This window comes from Telopea speciosissima, unplaced genomic scaffold (genome assembly GCF_018873765.1).
Source record: "Telopea speciosissima isolate NSW1024214 ecotype Mountain lineage unplaced genomic scaffold, Tspe_v1 Tspe_v1.0012, whole genome shotgun sequence".
Taxonomy (NCBI): domain Eukaryota; kingdom Viridiplantae; phylum Streptophyta; class Magnoliopsida; order Proteales; family Proteaceae; genus Telopea; species Telopea speciosissima.
The window spans coordinates 1342127-1359626 of NW_025317348.1; the positions used below are offsets into that span (position 1 = coordinate 1342127).

A 17500-nucleotide genomic window follows, 5' to 3' on the forward strand; every position below is an offset into this window, starting at 1 on the left:
GCTTCTTTCTTCGTTTGTTTAGTGGTTTTCTTCGCTTCTTCGGGTTCATTCTGCGATGTTGATCCTTCCAACCCCTTCAGACTTTTCCCTTTTCGCGAAGCCTTGATGCGCGGGCATATCAAACTGTCCAATAAAAAAGGGTTTTATGGTGGCTCTCTCTGGCATTTCGGTCATGGACGCGAGAGTAGCCAGAGCGTCCACGAAGCGATTCTTGTCTCTTGGGACATGGGAGAACGATATCTCATCAAATTGATAAAGAAAAACCTCGAGCATTTCTTGATATGGGATCAATTTCTCGTCTCTTGTTTTCCAGTTTCCATTAGTCTGACTTATGACTAGCTTGGAATCTCCCCTCACATCGAGGCGCTTCGCTTAATGGACATGTCAATGGCAAGCTTGAGCCCGGCTATACAGGCTTCGTACTCCGCAATGTTATTCGTACATTCAAAATGGAGTCTGCTGATCAATAGTCAGACGGGACATCATCATTTTCCCTATACCATTTCCGGAGTCATTAAAGGCTCCGTCGAAGTTCATCTGCCAGTTATTTGGCTCTTCCGCAGTGACAAACAAGAGGTCTTCATCGGGGAAGTCTGTCTTCAACGGTTCGTAGGCCGGGACGGGGTGCGTGGCCAAGTGATCGGCGATGGCCTGTCCCTTGATGGATTTCTGAGTGACATAAGTTCAAACTCGGACAGTATTCACTGCCATCATGAATCCTAGAAACAGCCGGCTTCTCGAACAAATACAACAGAGGATCCATTCGGGCCAGCAGCAACACCCGGCCTGCATTTTTTATATTGGAGGAAATAGAAAGAATCCTCCTAGATCAGTATAACGGAGAATAGGATCAAAAACCGTCTCCTTTATTTATAATGTCTTAAATCATAGAGAAGGAGTTAGAAGAACACAAAAGGAATAGCCCCGCCGCTCTTTCTCGGATTCTCAACGACCTAAAAAAGGAGTCTAAAGGAGGAATGAGTAAATATCTTTAACAAAAAAATAAATATATATATATATATTTATTTTTATAAAGATATTTTATCTTCCGGGCGAGTCTTTCATTGATTAACTAACCTCCTCTCCTTCCGGTGTAAGAGTAAGGGGCATAGATTCCAATGGCTGTTTTGCCACTCACTCTTACTACTAGTCGATAGCAAGTAATAAACCTTGCTAGTCGTCCTACGGCAAAAGTGAATAGTAGCTGAGACAAGAAAAGGAGTAGGAACATATTTCATAGACGTCCCTTCATTGTCAACAGGGGTAGCTTTGCCATTGGATTGTTGTTCCTCTTTGAACCACCACAACTAGGATAGGAGGAGAGGCTCTCATAGAGACCAGCACTATCAACCCCCCGAGGGGGGAGAGCGAAGCGAGGGGGGAACCGATCCATTCACTAGAACGTAATGGATCAGAAGTTCAAGTAGTAACAGTTCTCTTGTGAGAGTCCCTTCGGTCTTTCCAAAGGGCTGGTTAGCCGTGTAGTCACTATACAGAAGGCGCTAAACGCCCTCGATAGAAGGAGCTGTAGGAGGGAAAAAAAAACCTCTAGGCCCGGCCCCGCGTTGAGGCCTCGAGCAGGCTTGTATTAACTCTCTCGTACCCTGATCCGTATGTATGGCTTTCATAGTACGTCCCGTCCCCCTCCTCGCTTCGTATCGGCTTCGTATACAGCTTGGCTTCGGTATCCATCCACACCACTACACTGCCTGAAGTCTACGGTAGCTACACTATCACTGGAAGGGTTGGTTCCGGCAAGGGCCTCCGCTTCGAAGGCGTCACTTTCCGCCTTGCCAACATCCCGTTTTCTCAACAGCACTACTCCATTTTTCAAACCAAGCTCGTGGCGCTTGCTTTAGTCCGGCCTTCTGTAGCTTGCATACGTTGTTGGATTTGCTTGAAGAGGGAAGGAGGTAACTGCATATAAACCTCTTCCTGCAATGCAAGTCTCCGTGAAGGAATGCATTCTTCACGTTGATATAATGGTCATTGATAGCCGCAATGGCAAGTAGAAGTCGAACTGTGGTGTACTTAGCAACAGGACTAAAGGTCTCTTCATAGTCAATGCAAAATTCTTGAGCAAAACCTTTGGCAACAAGACGAGCTTTGTATCTTTCAACTGAGCCATCGGCCCTTTATTTCACTTTGAACACCCACTTGCTTCCAATGGCTTGCGGGAAGCGGAACTAGATCCCAAGTGCCATTTTTATCTTAGGCTTAAAGTTCCTCAGTCATTGCTTGTTGCCAGCAGGGCTGGCCCACGACTTCCGAAAAGGTTTTAGGTTCCGCATGAACACTGGCAAGAAAGGCACGATCTTTGGGATTTTAGAGGGTTCCAAACCTCTCCTTCAATAGGATTTTTAATGCGAGAAGACCCCCACTTACTCCATAGGGCCTCAGGAGAGATAGGATCTGGAGACAAGGAAGATGATGTAGAGGTAGTAGGTTGGCCAGCCTGATCCATCTCAGATGCCTTGCACTTTTTTAGCGCCTAGTGTAAACCGGAGTGGCAGGTCGGCTAGAAGGTTTTTTTAATCCTCAGTGGGACCAGATGAAAAAGCTCCTCCGTGGGTCCAGGCTCCCCACTTAACTCATCACTGGAGGAAGAAGAGAGACAGGGGTACGACGGTATCAATTAATCCTAAATATAGTTTATACCCCAAAAAAGGGAAGGGAGCGGAGTTTCCATGATGGCTGGCGTCAAAGAGGGACCAGACTCCCCCTGAAAATAGGCCTGGTCCTCAAAGAAAGTAACGTGCCTCGACACATACATCTTGCGAGAAGAGGGATCATAACAGCTATACCCTTTTTGCCCAGATGGGTATCAAAGGAAAATACACATAACCGCCTTTGGTGAAAGCTTGTCACGGCTGACGGACGGAAGAAGAACAAAACATCGGCATCCAAAGACTCGTAAATGATCATATGATGGAACCCGATTAGTCAACCTCTGAAGTGGAGAGACATTCTTTGTCACAGGAGTAGGGGTGCGATTGAGAAGATATGCAGCAGCTGCGAATGCAGCTTCTGCCCAGTACGAATTCGGCACCTTCATTTCAAGCAAGCGGAGGAGCAAGTGAAGGCGCCCGATAGGGCCGCAACGCGTCAGGTTGCTTTGCCCCAACTCTAAACCTTTTAAGGGCTAACGCGCGCCCCAGCAAGAAAACCAAAACTCAACAGGGGCTCCACATCCATCCCGTCACTCGACCACCGGGAGAGAGTGGTCTACGATCAGCAGCAAGAAAAGGTTGGTCTACGATCACTAACGCGCAACGGTGCTCTACGATCAGCTTACTAATAATTGGGCACAGAAGCCTTGTCTTTGTTGTTCTGGTGATCTACGACCACCGCCTTACTAATAATTGGGCGAAAGCGAGCCTTTGGCTCGCCTTGTTCTGGCGCGCGCTTTTATATAGGGGTAAGGCTTTTCTTCGCTTCTTCGCTTCCTCCGACTTCTTTAGCCACTTCCGCATCTGTCGTATTCGGGAGAGCTTGCTTCGTGGCGGAGCATTTAGCAATGCCAGCCTGGTGAGGGCTGGCTGTCTGGGGACAGGTGTTGGCAAGGCCTGCTGGGCTTGCTTCTCATGAGATTGGGTGAGGGAATCGGAAAGGGGCTCATAAACCGGGCGGGCGGGCTTTTGGGCACACGGAAAAGGGGAAGTGGATGGAGGGTGCTTCTCAGCGTCAGTTGGGGGTGGGGTCGCTATAGTGGCTAGGGTGAGTCTTCCTACACGGCTGGACGCCCGGCTCTAGACGAAGGGGGGTTACCACCACATCCTCTCCCGATTCGAACGACGACCGATGGATCTGTCAAGATGAAAACAAAGCGTTTTAGGACGGCACCGAATCCTCGTCTGGATAATCGAAGTGGGTGGCTATTCTCGCAGACGGAAAGACTCAACGACGAGTAGACTTCTTGCAGCTCAGCTCGTCTGACTACGAGCCTAATCTATGGTAGAGCTGGGCTTTTTTCGTTTCTATAGACTCCTAACGCGCTACTTGCCTCTTCACTCTTCCCTTAACTATCGGACTCTACTTGCTTGCAGCCCCTCACTGACACAACCCCCAACTACTGACCTGACGACTGGCCTACAGAACTCAAAGTTTCTTGCGCAGGCTGGGGCAACGGCTCCATCGAGCAGTCACCACAGGCCAGTTTGTTTGGCATAACAGGACCTAGTCTATAACTGAAAAGATTATCCCCGTCATACCTCTGGTTTCTTTCCAGCCTCCCATCCGCCCTATTACGTAAGGGCTTCATCCAGCTGCATCAGACTACACAGCCTGAAGCTCATTTCTTCAGAATCTGCTAGCTGCTTCAAAAGGCTAGCGCGCTAGCGCGCCAACACTTTATCGAACCCCGCCGCTAGCGCGCGTACTCCCTCCGAGTCAGATTTTTTCCGGAATTGTTGTCAAGTGAAAATGGAGAACTTCTTGGAACTATTTGAACACGACGTTTCCTGGGGAGTCGGCATCCATTATGTGGAAGTTGGGTCACATCGTGGATGTACATAATTTTAGATTGATCTCCTACTCCTTCACTTCGCTTACACTCAGCAAAGGTATAACCTTCTCTCCAGCTCAAGATCACTGCTTTCTTTTTCCTGAAAAAAGTAGATCCTTTCACTTTCATTACAACCGACTTCATCCCCAGATTTCTGGCGGATCGCCCGACATGTTCTGCAGTTGCTTCAGCAGCATACCGAGAAAGACGAGACCCCCCTTTGATTTCCTCCAAACAACCTGCGGAAGCCCCAGTTTTTTTATTCCCCCTAGCATCCGTCACGGTCACAAAGGTATTATTGTTTTTCGGTGGTAAATGGACAAAATCTTTGTTTTTCCGCTCCAATTGCTCATCTTCCTCCGAGATGCTCTGTACGAAGTTCATGGATTTGAAACTCCTGCCCGCAATAACTTGTTGCTCTACGCGCTCGGCCGTCGTTTTTTCCTGGGGCATCGTATTATCAGTGTTGAGAAAGCACTTGCTCTTCGTAGCGCTCTCACTCATCAGTCACTTCAACCATTCATTCCATTTTGCTTTTCCTCGTTCCTTGACTGAGCGTAGCGGGCTCCGCGCCCTGGCTTCTAATGAAACCACCTATTATTGATTCCTCTCTTGGCTGAACAGAAGGTTAGGCTTCTTTGTTCTGTTATAAACTCATCTACTGCTCATTCGGTTCTCAAATGATTGAATAATAAAGTATTCAACAGCTCTTGGCCGAGCTCGCACTGTCTAAGTGCTAGCCCAACCCTTTTTTTAATTCCTAAAAAGTATGGCAACAATTTTTAAGAATCCATGGAGTCTCTAATCATCACGCTTAGTCATCGAGTCATAACGCTTCTATCTTTTCGTCACCCTAGCTCGTTCTTCGATTTTGAGATCTGTAGATTCGTAGAACAGAAGAAGAGTACGCGCGCTACAACTAGCAGCCTGCGGAAAAAGGCTAGCGCGCTAGTAGCATAGCCGCCTTTAAAAACGCTCTAGAGCGCGGAGCTTCAAGATGTGATAGGCTAGCGCGCTACTCTGGCTCGCTTCTGAAAGCGGAGCTCGCTGCTGTTAAGCCAGCAAACGTAGGCTTTCAAGCCCGGAGGCTAGCTGAAAAACTACAGCGCGCGCGTTAGCGCAACGGTGCTCTACGATCAGCTTTACTCCGCCCAAGTGCTTGCCCCTTACTAATAAAGGGCACACGGAGGCAGCTCGACCACCGGGAGAGAGTGCTCTACGATCAGCTCGACCACCGGGAGAGAGTGCTCTACGATCAGCTAGCCGTTGCTTGGTTCTTCGCGCTAGCGGAAGGACTTTCTTCTTGGATGCGCTCCCGCGCAACGGTGCTCTACGATCAGCTTACTCTCCATTGGGCTCATCCGTTGCTTGGTTGAGTAAGGCCGTTGCTTGTTTTCTTCGCTTAGTAAGTTTCTTCGCTTCGCTAGGTTAGGGGTTTTCTACGCTGCTTACGTTTTCAGCTTGCTGCTCGCTTCGGACCGATCTGTGCCTCCGGCCATGAACTTCCGTTGCCTCCTGGCGAGCAGGGCCGTGCCGTGAAGGAAAGGGCAAAACGAGGTTGCTTGCTCTCAGTCTCAGCCTCCAACTCAGAACAGAACGTTCCTTCCGCAACGCAAGGCCGATATGTTTCGTAGCAGCCAAGGATGAGTTCGATCCATTAGGTTCTTCGATTTGTTCGGAAAAGAAACGAGAGACAAGAAAACATCTTTGATTACGATTAAAAGGAACAATCTCAAATAGACCAAGATCCAATTTCGGGTCATTTCTTGGTGAACATGATCTGCCATAATCTCTTCGATCCCTTCATTTATGTGCCAGAATACAGAGAGATTTGGTAGGGAAGTGGAAGAGACTTTTTTGTATATGATAATCAAAGGGAGTGGGAAAGCTGCAGTAATTCTTTGGAAAAGCCCGGTTCTCTTTGTCTTCGAGCTTTCATTCCTCAATCCACTGATTCGTTCTCTCATATACCTCCCCACCAATAGATAGAGACAAATGGGAATAACCGAACCACGTCTACAAAATGCCAGTACCATGCAGCTGCTTCAAAGCCAACGTGATGCTCCTTGGTCAGATGACCAAGATATTGGCGAATACCACATATGATCGAGAAAAGAGTACCTATAATCACATGAAAACCATGAAAGCCAGTTGCTAAGAAAAAGGTAGAACCATAAATACTATCCGAAATAGTGGAGGGTGCTTGGTAATATTCCATTCCTTGAAAGCCAGTGGATACTAGAGCCAGTGAAACGGTAGCTACTAAAGCGTAAACTGCTCGTTTTTCCTTCCCCGCGAGTATAGCATGATGAGCCCAAGTTACGGCAGCTCCGGATGAAGGGGGAATAGGGGTATTAAGAAAAGGGATTTCCCGAGGATCTAAAACCCAAATCCCTTTTGGGGGCCAAATACCTCCGATCTCTACCGTAGGTGCCAAAGAAGAATGAGAAGAAGCCCGAAAAAGAGCAAAAAGGAACATAACCTCCGATACGATGAACGGAATAGAACCATATCGAGGTCCTAATTGTACGACTTTGGTATGATGTCCTTCCAACGTGGATTCACGTAGAACATCGCGCCACCATACGAACATGGTATATAGGATAAATATGAGGCCCAAACTGAGAAGTGTTGCACCCCCTTGAAATGGGTGCATGTACATCACACCTCCTACGGTGGTTGCCAAAGCTCCGAGTGAACCCGAAATAGGCCATGGACTTGGATCTACCAAATGATAAGAATGCCTCTGAGATTCAATCATAAACCACTTTGCCTCGGTTGTATGTAAACCCCCCCTTCACCCCCACCCCCTAAAGTGGTAAAGAAGGGCTCTTTGGGGTCACATTTTCTTTCTATCTGACAGGACAAACAAATAGGAAGGGATGGTTCTTTCATTGCATTGATAGAAGTGTAACTAGAAAAAGAAAGACTCTCTCTATTACTTTGAGAATAGAATCGTTGGTTTGACCGACGAACTACGTGGGAAAATGGACCTTCTTTCTTTGGCAAGCATTTTTTTTTAAGTAACAATTCAATTCAGTTCGGTTTCGGAAAACTTGCCGGTCGCGGATTAGTTCGTTCTGCGCCGCCGGCGGCCTAAAATCAAAGGCGCAGGTTGATCTCTCTGGTTGAGGCTGCATTCATTTATTCAACTTGACACGTGGGAAGGGCTTACTCTCCGTCTGGCTCGGCTTGGTCTCGCTCCCTTCCCGCACGCCTGGACGATTGAGAATCTCGAGAACCTTTCTGAACGTCCGTCTTCGCGGGGCGATTTGAAAAGGAGTATATCTTTCTTGTAGTGCCTTCCATTCCACTATTCTGATCGAGAAAGAATCTCTTCCGAACGACCAAGTCATAATGAGATTAAAAAACGATGCTTCCTTGGCCGTGTGGAACATGGATTAGCATTATGTCATTCCTACAAGTGATCCCCCATCCAGGATTGGAAGAAGTGCTATATGAGGACTTCGAGATCAAATATAATATGTTTCTTTCCATTCCTCGTGAGCCACTTATTTCTCCGAAACAAGAGATCAAAGTGATTTGACTCCTTTTTTCCAATAAGTCGACGGCGTTACACCATTGGGATACTTCGAATAAACTTGAGTACATATAGGATACACCGGTGCTAAAACCTTTTCTCAAGATATCTTCCAAACTGTTGGGGTCGTTGCTCCGGATGTTGTTCCCCCGGTGTGAAACCAGTTGGTTCCGTAGTTTTAGAATTCTGCTGATCCCAAGTACTCCATCTCCATCATTGCATATGGGAATATAGAAAGTAAAAAGGAAAAGGCATGACCAGAAGAATTGTGTGAAATAAGTGAATTTATCCAGTTGAGGCATTCTTGATTGAGAAAAAATGATTCCCTCCAGACAGAAAGAGACTCCTTCCTGTACGAGTAGTGAAGAACTATAGAGAGCTGTGGTTGGTTGTTGACCAACGGAAAGCATGGGAGAAAGAAGAGAAGTGGCTTTAGCCGCCTCCCATTCAGTAATATTACTGAATTCTTCTACGTACTTCCTTGTATAAGGAACTATGGGAGGAGTTCGTGCGAAGATCCGCCAAGATATCGGCGGCATCGTTCACACGTTCCTCTATAGAAATAGGAGGACCCGGGGTAGCTTGCTACCATGATATCCTCCATCACCTGATTGGTGATGAATTGAATTAGGTCAGGAAATGGGGTTAGCCCCTCTTGCAAACAGATAGATAACACCTCCAGGGAGATGGAGGTCTTTATAGACAAAAACAACGCATTTATAAGATGAATTAAATATTCCATAATTCACAAATTGGATATTTTCAAGGGCTTTACTAATTGACTAAGAAAGCGAATCCATAAACCAATCTCTCAACATTTTTTGGTAGCTTTCGCTACGTCCTTCTCGTTGCTGAAGTTCTGATAGGACAGAACGATGCTGTTCCAGCCTTTGCTGCCGTCACGAAGGACGGCAGGAAGTCGATCATAATGGAATATTCACCCTCATTCCGCACGGGTGGTCGATTTTCATATCATGGAACACCCCGTATGAACGAGGCAGTACAGTACACTGAACACCAACCCAATCTCGATTTCCTAGGTATGCTCCTAGACTAAAGACGAAGCTCCTTGTTCTCTTTCACTACACCGACCGGACACGGATTGGAGTCATAACGACGAAAGGGAGGCGAAACAAGATCATTAAGATTGAAGCATCTATATATATAATAGGAGTTGGGAAAGGTACAAGGGGGAAAAGGCATACCTAAGGGCTTCAAAGGTAAAGGCATGATCGGCAGGCAGGCCTAATGGATAAATCCTTCACTCAGCTGTTCGGGACGAGGGGGCTAGACGAAAGGATTCCTAGCTAAAAGACCGAGTCAAGCGACCAAGCAAAGGACTACCATACATAGTGGGAAGCGGCACTTGCAGACCTGAAGCTGGAGGAACTACTGCTTACGCTGGTAAATGGTTGGCAATCTATCATTCAAGCTTTCTCTCGGAAGCTGTATGAAACCTTTCACCTCTACTAGGCCCTATTTCAACAAGGCTTGCTTCTCTTATCAACAAACAGAGAATCTCTTCCTTAGACACCCCTCAATCCCAAAAAGGGAGACTATACCACAAGCCTAAAAGTGCCAGTCTTCTGTTCCTCCCTTTTCCTCCTCTCCTCAGTCTAGCCGGTAAAGGCTGATCGCGGTAAGGGCTGGTTACGATTGAAAATACACACTATTTTAGCTTAAGCTTACCATTCTGATTGCAGAAGAGGAAGTACGACGAGTACGGTATGAAATAGGTTGGCAAAGAAAAGAGTAGTTTAAAGGTCTCAAAACCCGAAAGAACTCTTTCTTTCCCGGAAGCCTATCCCTCTTTTGATGTATGATACCAGTCGAGTACAAAAACGTTGCAACAATCGCTTGTAATTGGCCTTGTAGGTCGTTTCCCTTCATCGAAAAAGTTTCCAGCGAGAGAACAGGCTCAGACGGAAGCAGATCCAGTCAAAGAACTAGTAGATCCCAAACGAAGAGTTTGATTCTACTGTCGAAGAGGAAGAGAAAGGCCTATTCCACCAACTACTCTTTCTCAACTTTAGGGATATTTCATACTTCTTCCAACTACGGTAAGGAGCAAAGGAAAGCTTAAGAACTACATGATTCGCCCACTCGTCCCTCTGGAAAGAGAAAGAATAAAATGAAAACAAAAAGAAAGGACGGGAGGTTCATTAGTAATGAGCTTTAAGCCTAGAACGCCAGAATGGATAGACTACCTTTTTGATTTCCGCCTACCTCTTCCTCAAGCTCTGTCTCCCACTTCTCTGTCACTGCTTGAAAAGAGCTTTTCACCTTAAGAGAGAGCCCGCTAGTTGCCCGTGATCGGCCCTTCTTACCAAGAGGGGGAGCCTACCTTTTAGCTTACTGCCTAACTAGAGCTAGCAATCAATCTTTGTCTTCATCCAAGGAGGCGAGCAGCTATCACCGTTGACCGGGCGATTCCTATTCAATGGAAAGAAAAGCTAGAAGAAAACTCCATCAGATGAATTTCACAGGGATTTCTCCGCAATTATATTTTTTTGTGCGATCGGAAGGGCATTGGTTTCTTTAGGGCATTGTAAAATCTCTTCTTCTCCTTCTACCTTCAGCCGACTCTGCCTCAAGCTCATAGCAGTCAAAGAATGAAATGAAGACAAAGTCAGCAGTCGTCATCCGAGAAGCTATGGGAATGAGAAGGCGATGAAGCTGGTCAATCAGTGCCAGTTACAGTGCCAGAGCAAGGAAAAGGTCAAGTGTAGGGGGACGAGTTGCCTATAGAGTACGTCGCAATAAAGGAAACCTTTAGGTTTCTCTTACCGCTTGTGCGTTGTAGTACCAACTAGAAGTAGTCCCAGTTTGCGAAGTCTCGCCTCTCCTTGATTAAAGAGTGGTGAGGCCAGAAGCCGGGTCAAGGTCGGGTGGTGGGTCAGGGAAGCTAGCCGTAGAAAGAAGTCAGGCTGACATGGTAACGAGAGAAATGTTGATCGTCTTTATATTGCTATTGCTTGTACATGCTTCGTCTTTCAATTGACTCTCTCTCAATGGGTTGTTTTCTAATGCTATTACAAAGTTTCCCCGGTGGCAACTATGGAGGGGGAGAGAATAACAAACTGGAACTAACAAATCAAAGGATCCGAAACGAATGTTCACTTCGAAACAACTTCTTGGAGTTGGAACGACGCATTAGTCGGCTATGTGAAGGTCGTAGTGGCGCAGCGATCATTGGTCCTCCGGTGATTTCGCATCCGCTTGTCTTCTTCCTGACTTCTATGATGATCCACATCCCTGTTTCGGACCCGCCTCGGGATTCTCTTGTTGGATGGTGACTCGCCGGATCTTCCAGAAATCGGGAACCGTGTCGTTTTCCCGTTCTCCTTCCCGACTTTCCATTTCTGAGGTTCCCTTTTATTTTAGGGCTTCGTGCATCTCATCCCTGTGTGGGATTCTTTTGATCGTGGGTCTCGCCCTAGGGCATCGGTAGAGATCGGCATTGCATCGACAGAGATCGTGGCCTTTCCTTGATTGCTATCATCTTCGAGTTGGGATATTCTTCTTTTGGCGTTCTGCATTTCTCTGGTTTTTTCCATGGCCGATCAATCCTCTGCAGCTCACTCAGGTAGTCTCTCCCAAACTCAATGGGAAGAAGCCTCTTGGGCATTCGCTATGCAGAAAAACATTGGAGGTCGGGTTACATAGATGGGTCTATTGTTGCCCCAAGCAAAAGTGATCCCGAATATGCTACGAAGCTGGCTACCTGGAACAAGTAGTTTTATTTTGTCTTGTTCTCTCTTGGATTATTGGTTCTATTGAACCAAGATTATACTCGGGATTGTATTCCAGAACTAAAGCCAAACAGGGACCATTTTCAGCGTCTTTATAGCCAGAAGAAGCCCGGCTGTTCCAACTTGAACAAGATTTCCATGAGATTCGTCAGCATGATCTATCAGTGCATGATTTTTACCGCTCCGTGGGGCTGCGCGCCATTTGGGATGAGATGGCACTCATGACTCCTCAGCATTCTGGTGAAACGGCTGTCGTCCTTGAACAGGCAGAAACGGCTTTCTTCTTATGGGCCTTCGAGCGGATTTTCATCATGTTCGCTCCTCCATCCAACCTAAGATCTTCCCTCTGTTGATGAGGCTTTGGCTATGGTCATGCAAGAGGAAACGCGTCAGCAGTCTGCCTCTAAACTTGCTCCATCTGTCTCTGAGAATACAGCTTTTGTATCTCGTACAACCGGAATCTAATTGGAGCTCAAAGAAAAAGTTTGTCACTTTTGCATTGCAAACGCAAAGGGCACAACATTGAGCAGTGCTTTCAACGCCAGCGAGCGAATGCAGCCACAACCCAACCATCTGCAACATCTGATGTCTCCAGCGGCCCTGACGGGCCCCCTCCATTCCGGCTAGTGTGATATCTGCTCTTCAAAACCTGCTTGCTGCTGCCAACAATTCAGGTGCCTCTACCGCTCCGTGGGCTTCATTTTACCCTGGATACTGCTGCCTCAAGCTACTGGTTCAAAAGCAGCTCTTGATTCGATCGAAGAATTAAAAGGTAACCCATTTTTTCATACTTCTGATAATACTCCTCTTCGCATTACTCATATTGGATCAGTTACCTTACCTCTTTCTTCTTCTCGATCTTTGATTCTCAAAAATCTTTTTTTTTTTTTTAGGCTCGGTCAACTTATGGATCAAATTGTGTGTTGTTTCATCCTCTTGCTTGTTTTGGGAATCTGATTGGCAAAGGTCAAAGGAGCGGGCCACTCTTCTACTTTGATTTTGGGCGGCGTTCTCATCAGGCTTTTGCTCTCTTACCGTCAAAAGAAGAATTAGCAGCTAAAGACAATCAGCTTGTGGCACAAACAACGTTTTGGTCATCCTTATGCTCTTCGTCTGCATTCTCAAAGTAATAGAATAGGTCACAGTTTCTCATTTGATTATTGTCATTTAGCCTAACATTCTTTTGTCTCATTTCCAAAAAATCATAAGAAAATGGATGCTAGTTCTTTTCCATTTATGCTTGTTCATTCTGATGTTTGGGGTCCTGCGCCTGTTGGCTCTAGATGTGGCTACTCTTATTATGTGACGTTTCGTTTATTGATGATTTCTCTCGTTGTACTTGGATTTATTTACTTGAAAGAAGAAGTGTTCTCTTGCTTCAAGGATTTTCTCGCCAAATCAATTTGATGCATCCCTTAAAGTTCTTAGCACAGATTCCGGGGGAGAATTTCATATAACTTTCAGGTCTTCTTACGACAGCATGGGATCTTGCATCAACGATCATGTCCTCATACCCCCAAAAAAAGGTATAGCAGAACGTAAACACAGACATATCTGTGAAACGATGCGTACTCTGTTACTAGACATGAGTGTTCCTAAACACTACTGGGCTGATGCAGTTCTTACTGCCGTATATATCATCCACAGGCAACAACCCTCTTCCCATTTAGGTGTCCCCAGCTTATTGGCTTTTCTCCTATCACTATCTACTTTTTTGTTGTAAATGCTATGTTCTTCTTCCCTCTTCAGAAAGAGACAAACTATCTTCTCGTTCTGTTCCGTGTATTTAAAAAATTGGTAAAAAAGAAAAAGGATAGTTGTGTTTTGATCCTGTGGCTAGACTACATGTCTAGAGATGTTCGTTTCTTGGCGCCAAAGGCACTTTAATTCCAGGACATCTTCGAGACCTCGGCAACTATTTCCACCGTGGTTGCTGCGCTCCTCAGGTTGAAGATACTTCAGTTACGACAGCTGTGCCTCAGTCACGTCTTCAGAGTTGCCCCCATCCTCTTCACCAGAGCCGTCAGAGCCTGTTACAGATCCTTCTACAGTACGCCGTTCAGCTCGCATAAGGGCGTTTAGGCAGGTATCCCATTGAGAAGTTTGTTTCATACCAATCTCGTATTTCTCGATCTCCTTATAGCCGCCTTGTTTCATATGATGTCTTCTTTTCTACTTCTCATCGTATGTTTTTAGCCTCTCTTAACAACATTCATATTCTGAGCCTACGTCTTATCAAGAGGCCGCCAGTCAACCTTGTTGGCAGGCAGGAAAAGCTTAAAGCTTTAGAAAAGGCAAACGAAGTTTGACTTGGTTACTCTACCACCGGGCAAGCAGGCTATAGGATTTCGTTGGGTTTACAAACAAGGGGGCTCTGATGCTTTTTTTATAGAGAGGTACAAACGGCTTGTAGCAAAAGGGGGTTGGTTTTCTCAGGAGTCAGTTACGTTAGTTGGCTCGTCTTGTTGCAACGGGTTATGCGCAAGAGTACGGAGTGGACTACGATGAGACCTTTGCATCGGTTGCAAAGATGACCACTACCACTGTTCGTACCAACATTGCTGTTGCTGCAGTCAAACAGTGGCCCAACTCTCATCCCAGTTAGACGTCAAGAACGCATTTCTTCACGGCGATTTACATCAGGAGGTCTTTATGCAGCTTCCCCCAGGCTCCCCCAGACTCTTCTTTTGCCGGCTTCGGAAGGCTCTCTATGGTCTCAAACAGGCTCCTCGTGCCTGGTTTGATAAATTCTGCACCAGCAAACGGAGGCGGAGGGTGGTCTACGATCACTCCGCCTCCGTTTGCTGCTTGAAAGCCTACGTTTGCAGGATCGAAGTGTCTTGGGCGGGAGAATCACTGAGCGAGCCCCCCATAGAGGCAAGGCAAGGTGTAACAATATCTTGCTTGGCTGTTATGTTAAGCCAAGGAGAAGGAAGAGACAAGGAGTGGGGAAGGTGCGAAAGCCGCTCCCACGAACTAGACCAAGTATGTCGTGAACCATGGAACCCAAAAACGAACACCTAACCAGAACGACGTTCCTGGGTCCTCGCATGCGGGCGGTAGAGAATGTCACGGCTACGCCCCTGAGTGCAAGAGGGGCGCTTGGCAGGGAATTGACACAAAGCAAGGGGAATGAATGCCAAAACAAAGAGTTTTCGTGTTGATTCGAGTTGCTTGTAGCGGGCGGGGTGAGGGTGATTCTCTTCTTCATCCCCGAAACGAAATAAGTGAGGGCTTAGTTGACTTTTTGTTTTCTCCGAGGCTTTCTTCGAGTTGGAAATGAATCAAACGGATGAGGATAAACTCCTTCTCGCTCGCCCAGCCCACTAGAGAAACCAGCAAATCGAGGCGTAAGATAAGAATAGTTTGGTGGATTTCAGGGTCAGGGGCGCCAGCGGTAGACTGATCCGTTACAGCTTGGAGTTCTTCCCAGGGATGGAATTTCATTACCTCATCTCCGGTCGGTCCGTATGTTTCTATGACCCCCAAGACGGAGCGGGACGTATACGCGGAGCAAGAGCTCTTTCAGTCTACCCGGGCGCGCTTCTTCATTCTTCGATCAGGGGCGGGCTTCTTCCCTTATATACGATGACATAGATAGAGCCTCCTTCTTTGATCCATTCATTGATCGACGAATAGGGGGCTGTTCGCCTTTTGAATCAAAGTAGAGTAGGTTTAGGTTGCTTTCTCAATCTTTCTCTGATCCTAGCCGTGTAGTGGATCCGGCTTTAGTCGGCTAAAAAGAGGTGTGTGTGGCCGTCGTATCTGCCCGCCCCCTTCTTCATTCATCCATTTAGGTCAGAATGGATCCAGGGAACCTGGCTCGGGAACAGCCCAGACTAATCACAGTAAGAGAGTCCAATCTCTGAAATAGAGCTTAGTCTCTCCATAGTAGTCTACTAGTAGAAGGCTTAGGTTATGACTTGATCCAATAGAGTCAGAACACACAGTAGATCCAGATTCAACACTATGCTGTGGGCTGGGGAGAGAGCTGCTCTGCGAAGCTGGGCGTTCAGTGTTCTTTTGGAGGGTGGTCGTAGATCAGCTCGACCACCGGGAGAGGAAGGAGAGCGGTGGGCCTTCAAAAAGGAGCGAGGGAGTAATGGGCAACCTTAGTCTATATGTTGCTCGTGAACCGCCAAGTACCAGTCTCGCAACAGTACTGGCGCAAAAGGATCGGTCCTTCACTTGCTGATCGTTCGCGAGTCGAACTCGCTCTCTTGCCACGCCTTTCACTCACTCGCTTGAGTCGGACTCAATCACTCTTTTTGTTTGGAGGATCATTCGTTCTTCACTCTCTTGCTATTACCCGCAGGGAGCGCAGCAACCAAGGTGCATATTATCATATAGAAACAAGCGAAGCGTAGCGATTCGTACTACCGGAAAAGTGTCGCTAACCGGCAGGCAATAGAGTCAGCCGATAGGCGCAAGCAAGCGTAGCGAATCACATAGAGTTGCCCCTACCTGCCAGCGCGCGGATAGATAGGGCGGGCGAAGCGCGAAGGGATGGATGTCTGAGCGGTTGAAAGAGTCGGTCTTGAAAACCGAAGTATTGATAGGAATACCGGGGGTTCGAATCCCTCTCCATCCGCGAGGTCATAAGTTCTCTCTTGCGTTATCTATAGATAAGAACGAATCGAATCGGATCGACTCGACTGATATGATAGATGGAATGGGTAGACGGTGGAGGTTCTTGTGTTATGATTTAGTTAGGACTTAGTCTCCCTTTCGTTATCTTCCGCCCCCTCGTAAGAAGGGCCGGGTGGATTACCTTTGGGAGCTAAGTCGAAGATCTCGGTGGTCTTGTGAGTGGTTGATAAACTGCGATTGCAGTTTTCTTTAGGAAGTCCCATAGCTGTGAGGCTTAACAGACAAAGAAAACGGTGGATATTTCCGGGTAGAAGGTGACGACCCTAATGAATCGACTATGAAGGTGGCTGTTAGCTACATCAGCGCTCAAATTCCTTCATCGTTATTGCCCTGGCTTCGATGATCAACCCCTGGCACATTTAGGTTTTGATCTTCTCCTTCGGACCCTCAGGACCCAACACAACTATGAATCCTTTAAAAGATGCAAAAGGTGTTGATACGTCCTATCCACATAGAAAGCTTACCCTCTTCCACACATTACCGGTGGATGCTACAGCCGCTATCACTTTGGCAGCAGGAGGGGAATGGTTAAGTGACACTCTCGACGTCTTGTTTGGTATACGGGATTTTGACCCAGGCGCCGTAGTCTTGCCTAACCGTTCGGCCGGAGATGTCGGATGCTCGCTGTTTAGGCTACTTGTATCGATTTGCCACGGTGTGGTTAGATACAATGCCATGCATTGCCTCAGCTTGGCAGGATGGGAGTGAAGGTCGCCCTTGTTCCGAGAAAAGGTTATTCGCTATTGGCTCACCCAGCTGAAAAACTACAGCGCGCGCGTTAGCGCACTTGGGCGGAGTAAAGCTGATCTACGACCACCGTTGCTTCTTTGGTCTACGATCAGCTAGCGCTCAAATAGGGGCTCAGCCGTTGCTTCTTTGGTCTACGATCAGCTAGCGCTCAGGACTTTCTTCTTCGCGGAAGGACTTGCTTGGTTGTCTAAGGCCGTTGCTTGTTCCTTCCTGACCCGGCTCACCTGCCTCTGAAGCTGGAATGACTGCCTACCCGAGGCGACCAGAGGGAGGAAGTGGGATGTGGAATGTGATTGGTGATGG

At 47.1% G+C, this 17500-nt stretch overlaps 1 protein-coding gene, 1 long non-coding RNA gene and 1 other non-coding gene across 5 annotated transcripts in view; 2 read left to right on the forward strand and 1 right to left on the reverse strand.

Moving 5' to 3' along the window:
• LOC122647144 (cytochrome c oxidase subunit 3-like) overlaps nucleotides 1–9454 on the reverse strand; it is a 99680-nt gene extending 90226 nt beyond the window's left edge. Inside the window, exons 1-3 of one of the 3 annotated variants that reach the window (XM_043840632.1) lie at nucleotides 7877–9454; nucleotides 7561–7638; nucleotides 4599–7250 (exon numbers count right to left, since the gene is read on the reverse strand). In XM_043840632.1, the coding sequence (XP_043696567.1) occupies nucleotides 6468–7250; nucleotides 7561–7638; nucleotides 7877–8584 (1569 nt within the window). In that variant the 5' untranslated portion in view covers nucleotides 8585–9454 and the 3' untranslated portion in view covers nucleotides 4599–6467. The other 2 variants (XR_006330807.1, XR_006330808.1) reach the window with 2 other exon arrangements.
• LOC122647156 overlaps nucleotides 1–17500 on the forward strand; it is a 63371-nt gene that overhangs the window by 11385 nt on the left and 34486 nt on the right. Inside the window, exons 2-3 of the long non-coding RNA XR_006330812.1 lie at nucleotides 9978–9982; nucleotides 14861–14865. This is a non-coding gene — a long non-coding RNA (uncharacterized LOC122647156). The remainder of the gene's footprint in view (nucleotides 1–9977; nucleotides 9983–14860; nucleotides 14866–17500) is intronic.
• TRNAS-UGA lies at nucleotides 16302–16388 on the forward strand. The gene has a single exon. It is a non-coding gene; the product is annotated as a tRNA-Ser (tRNA).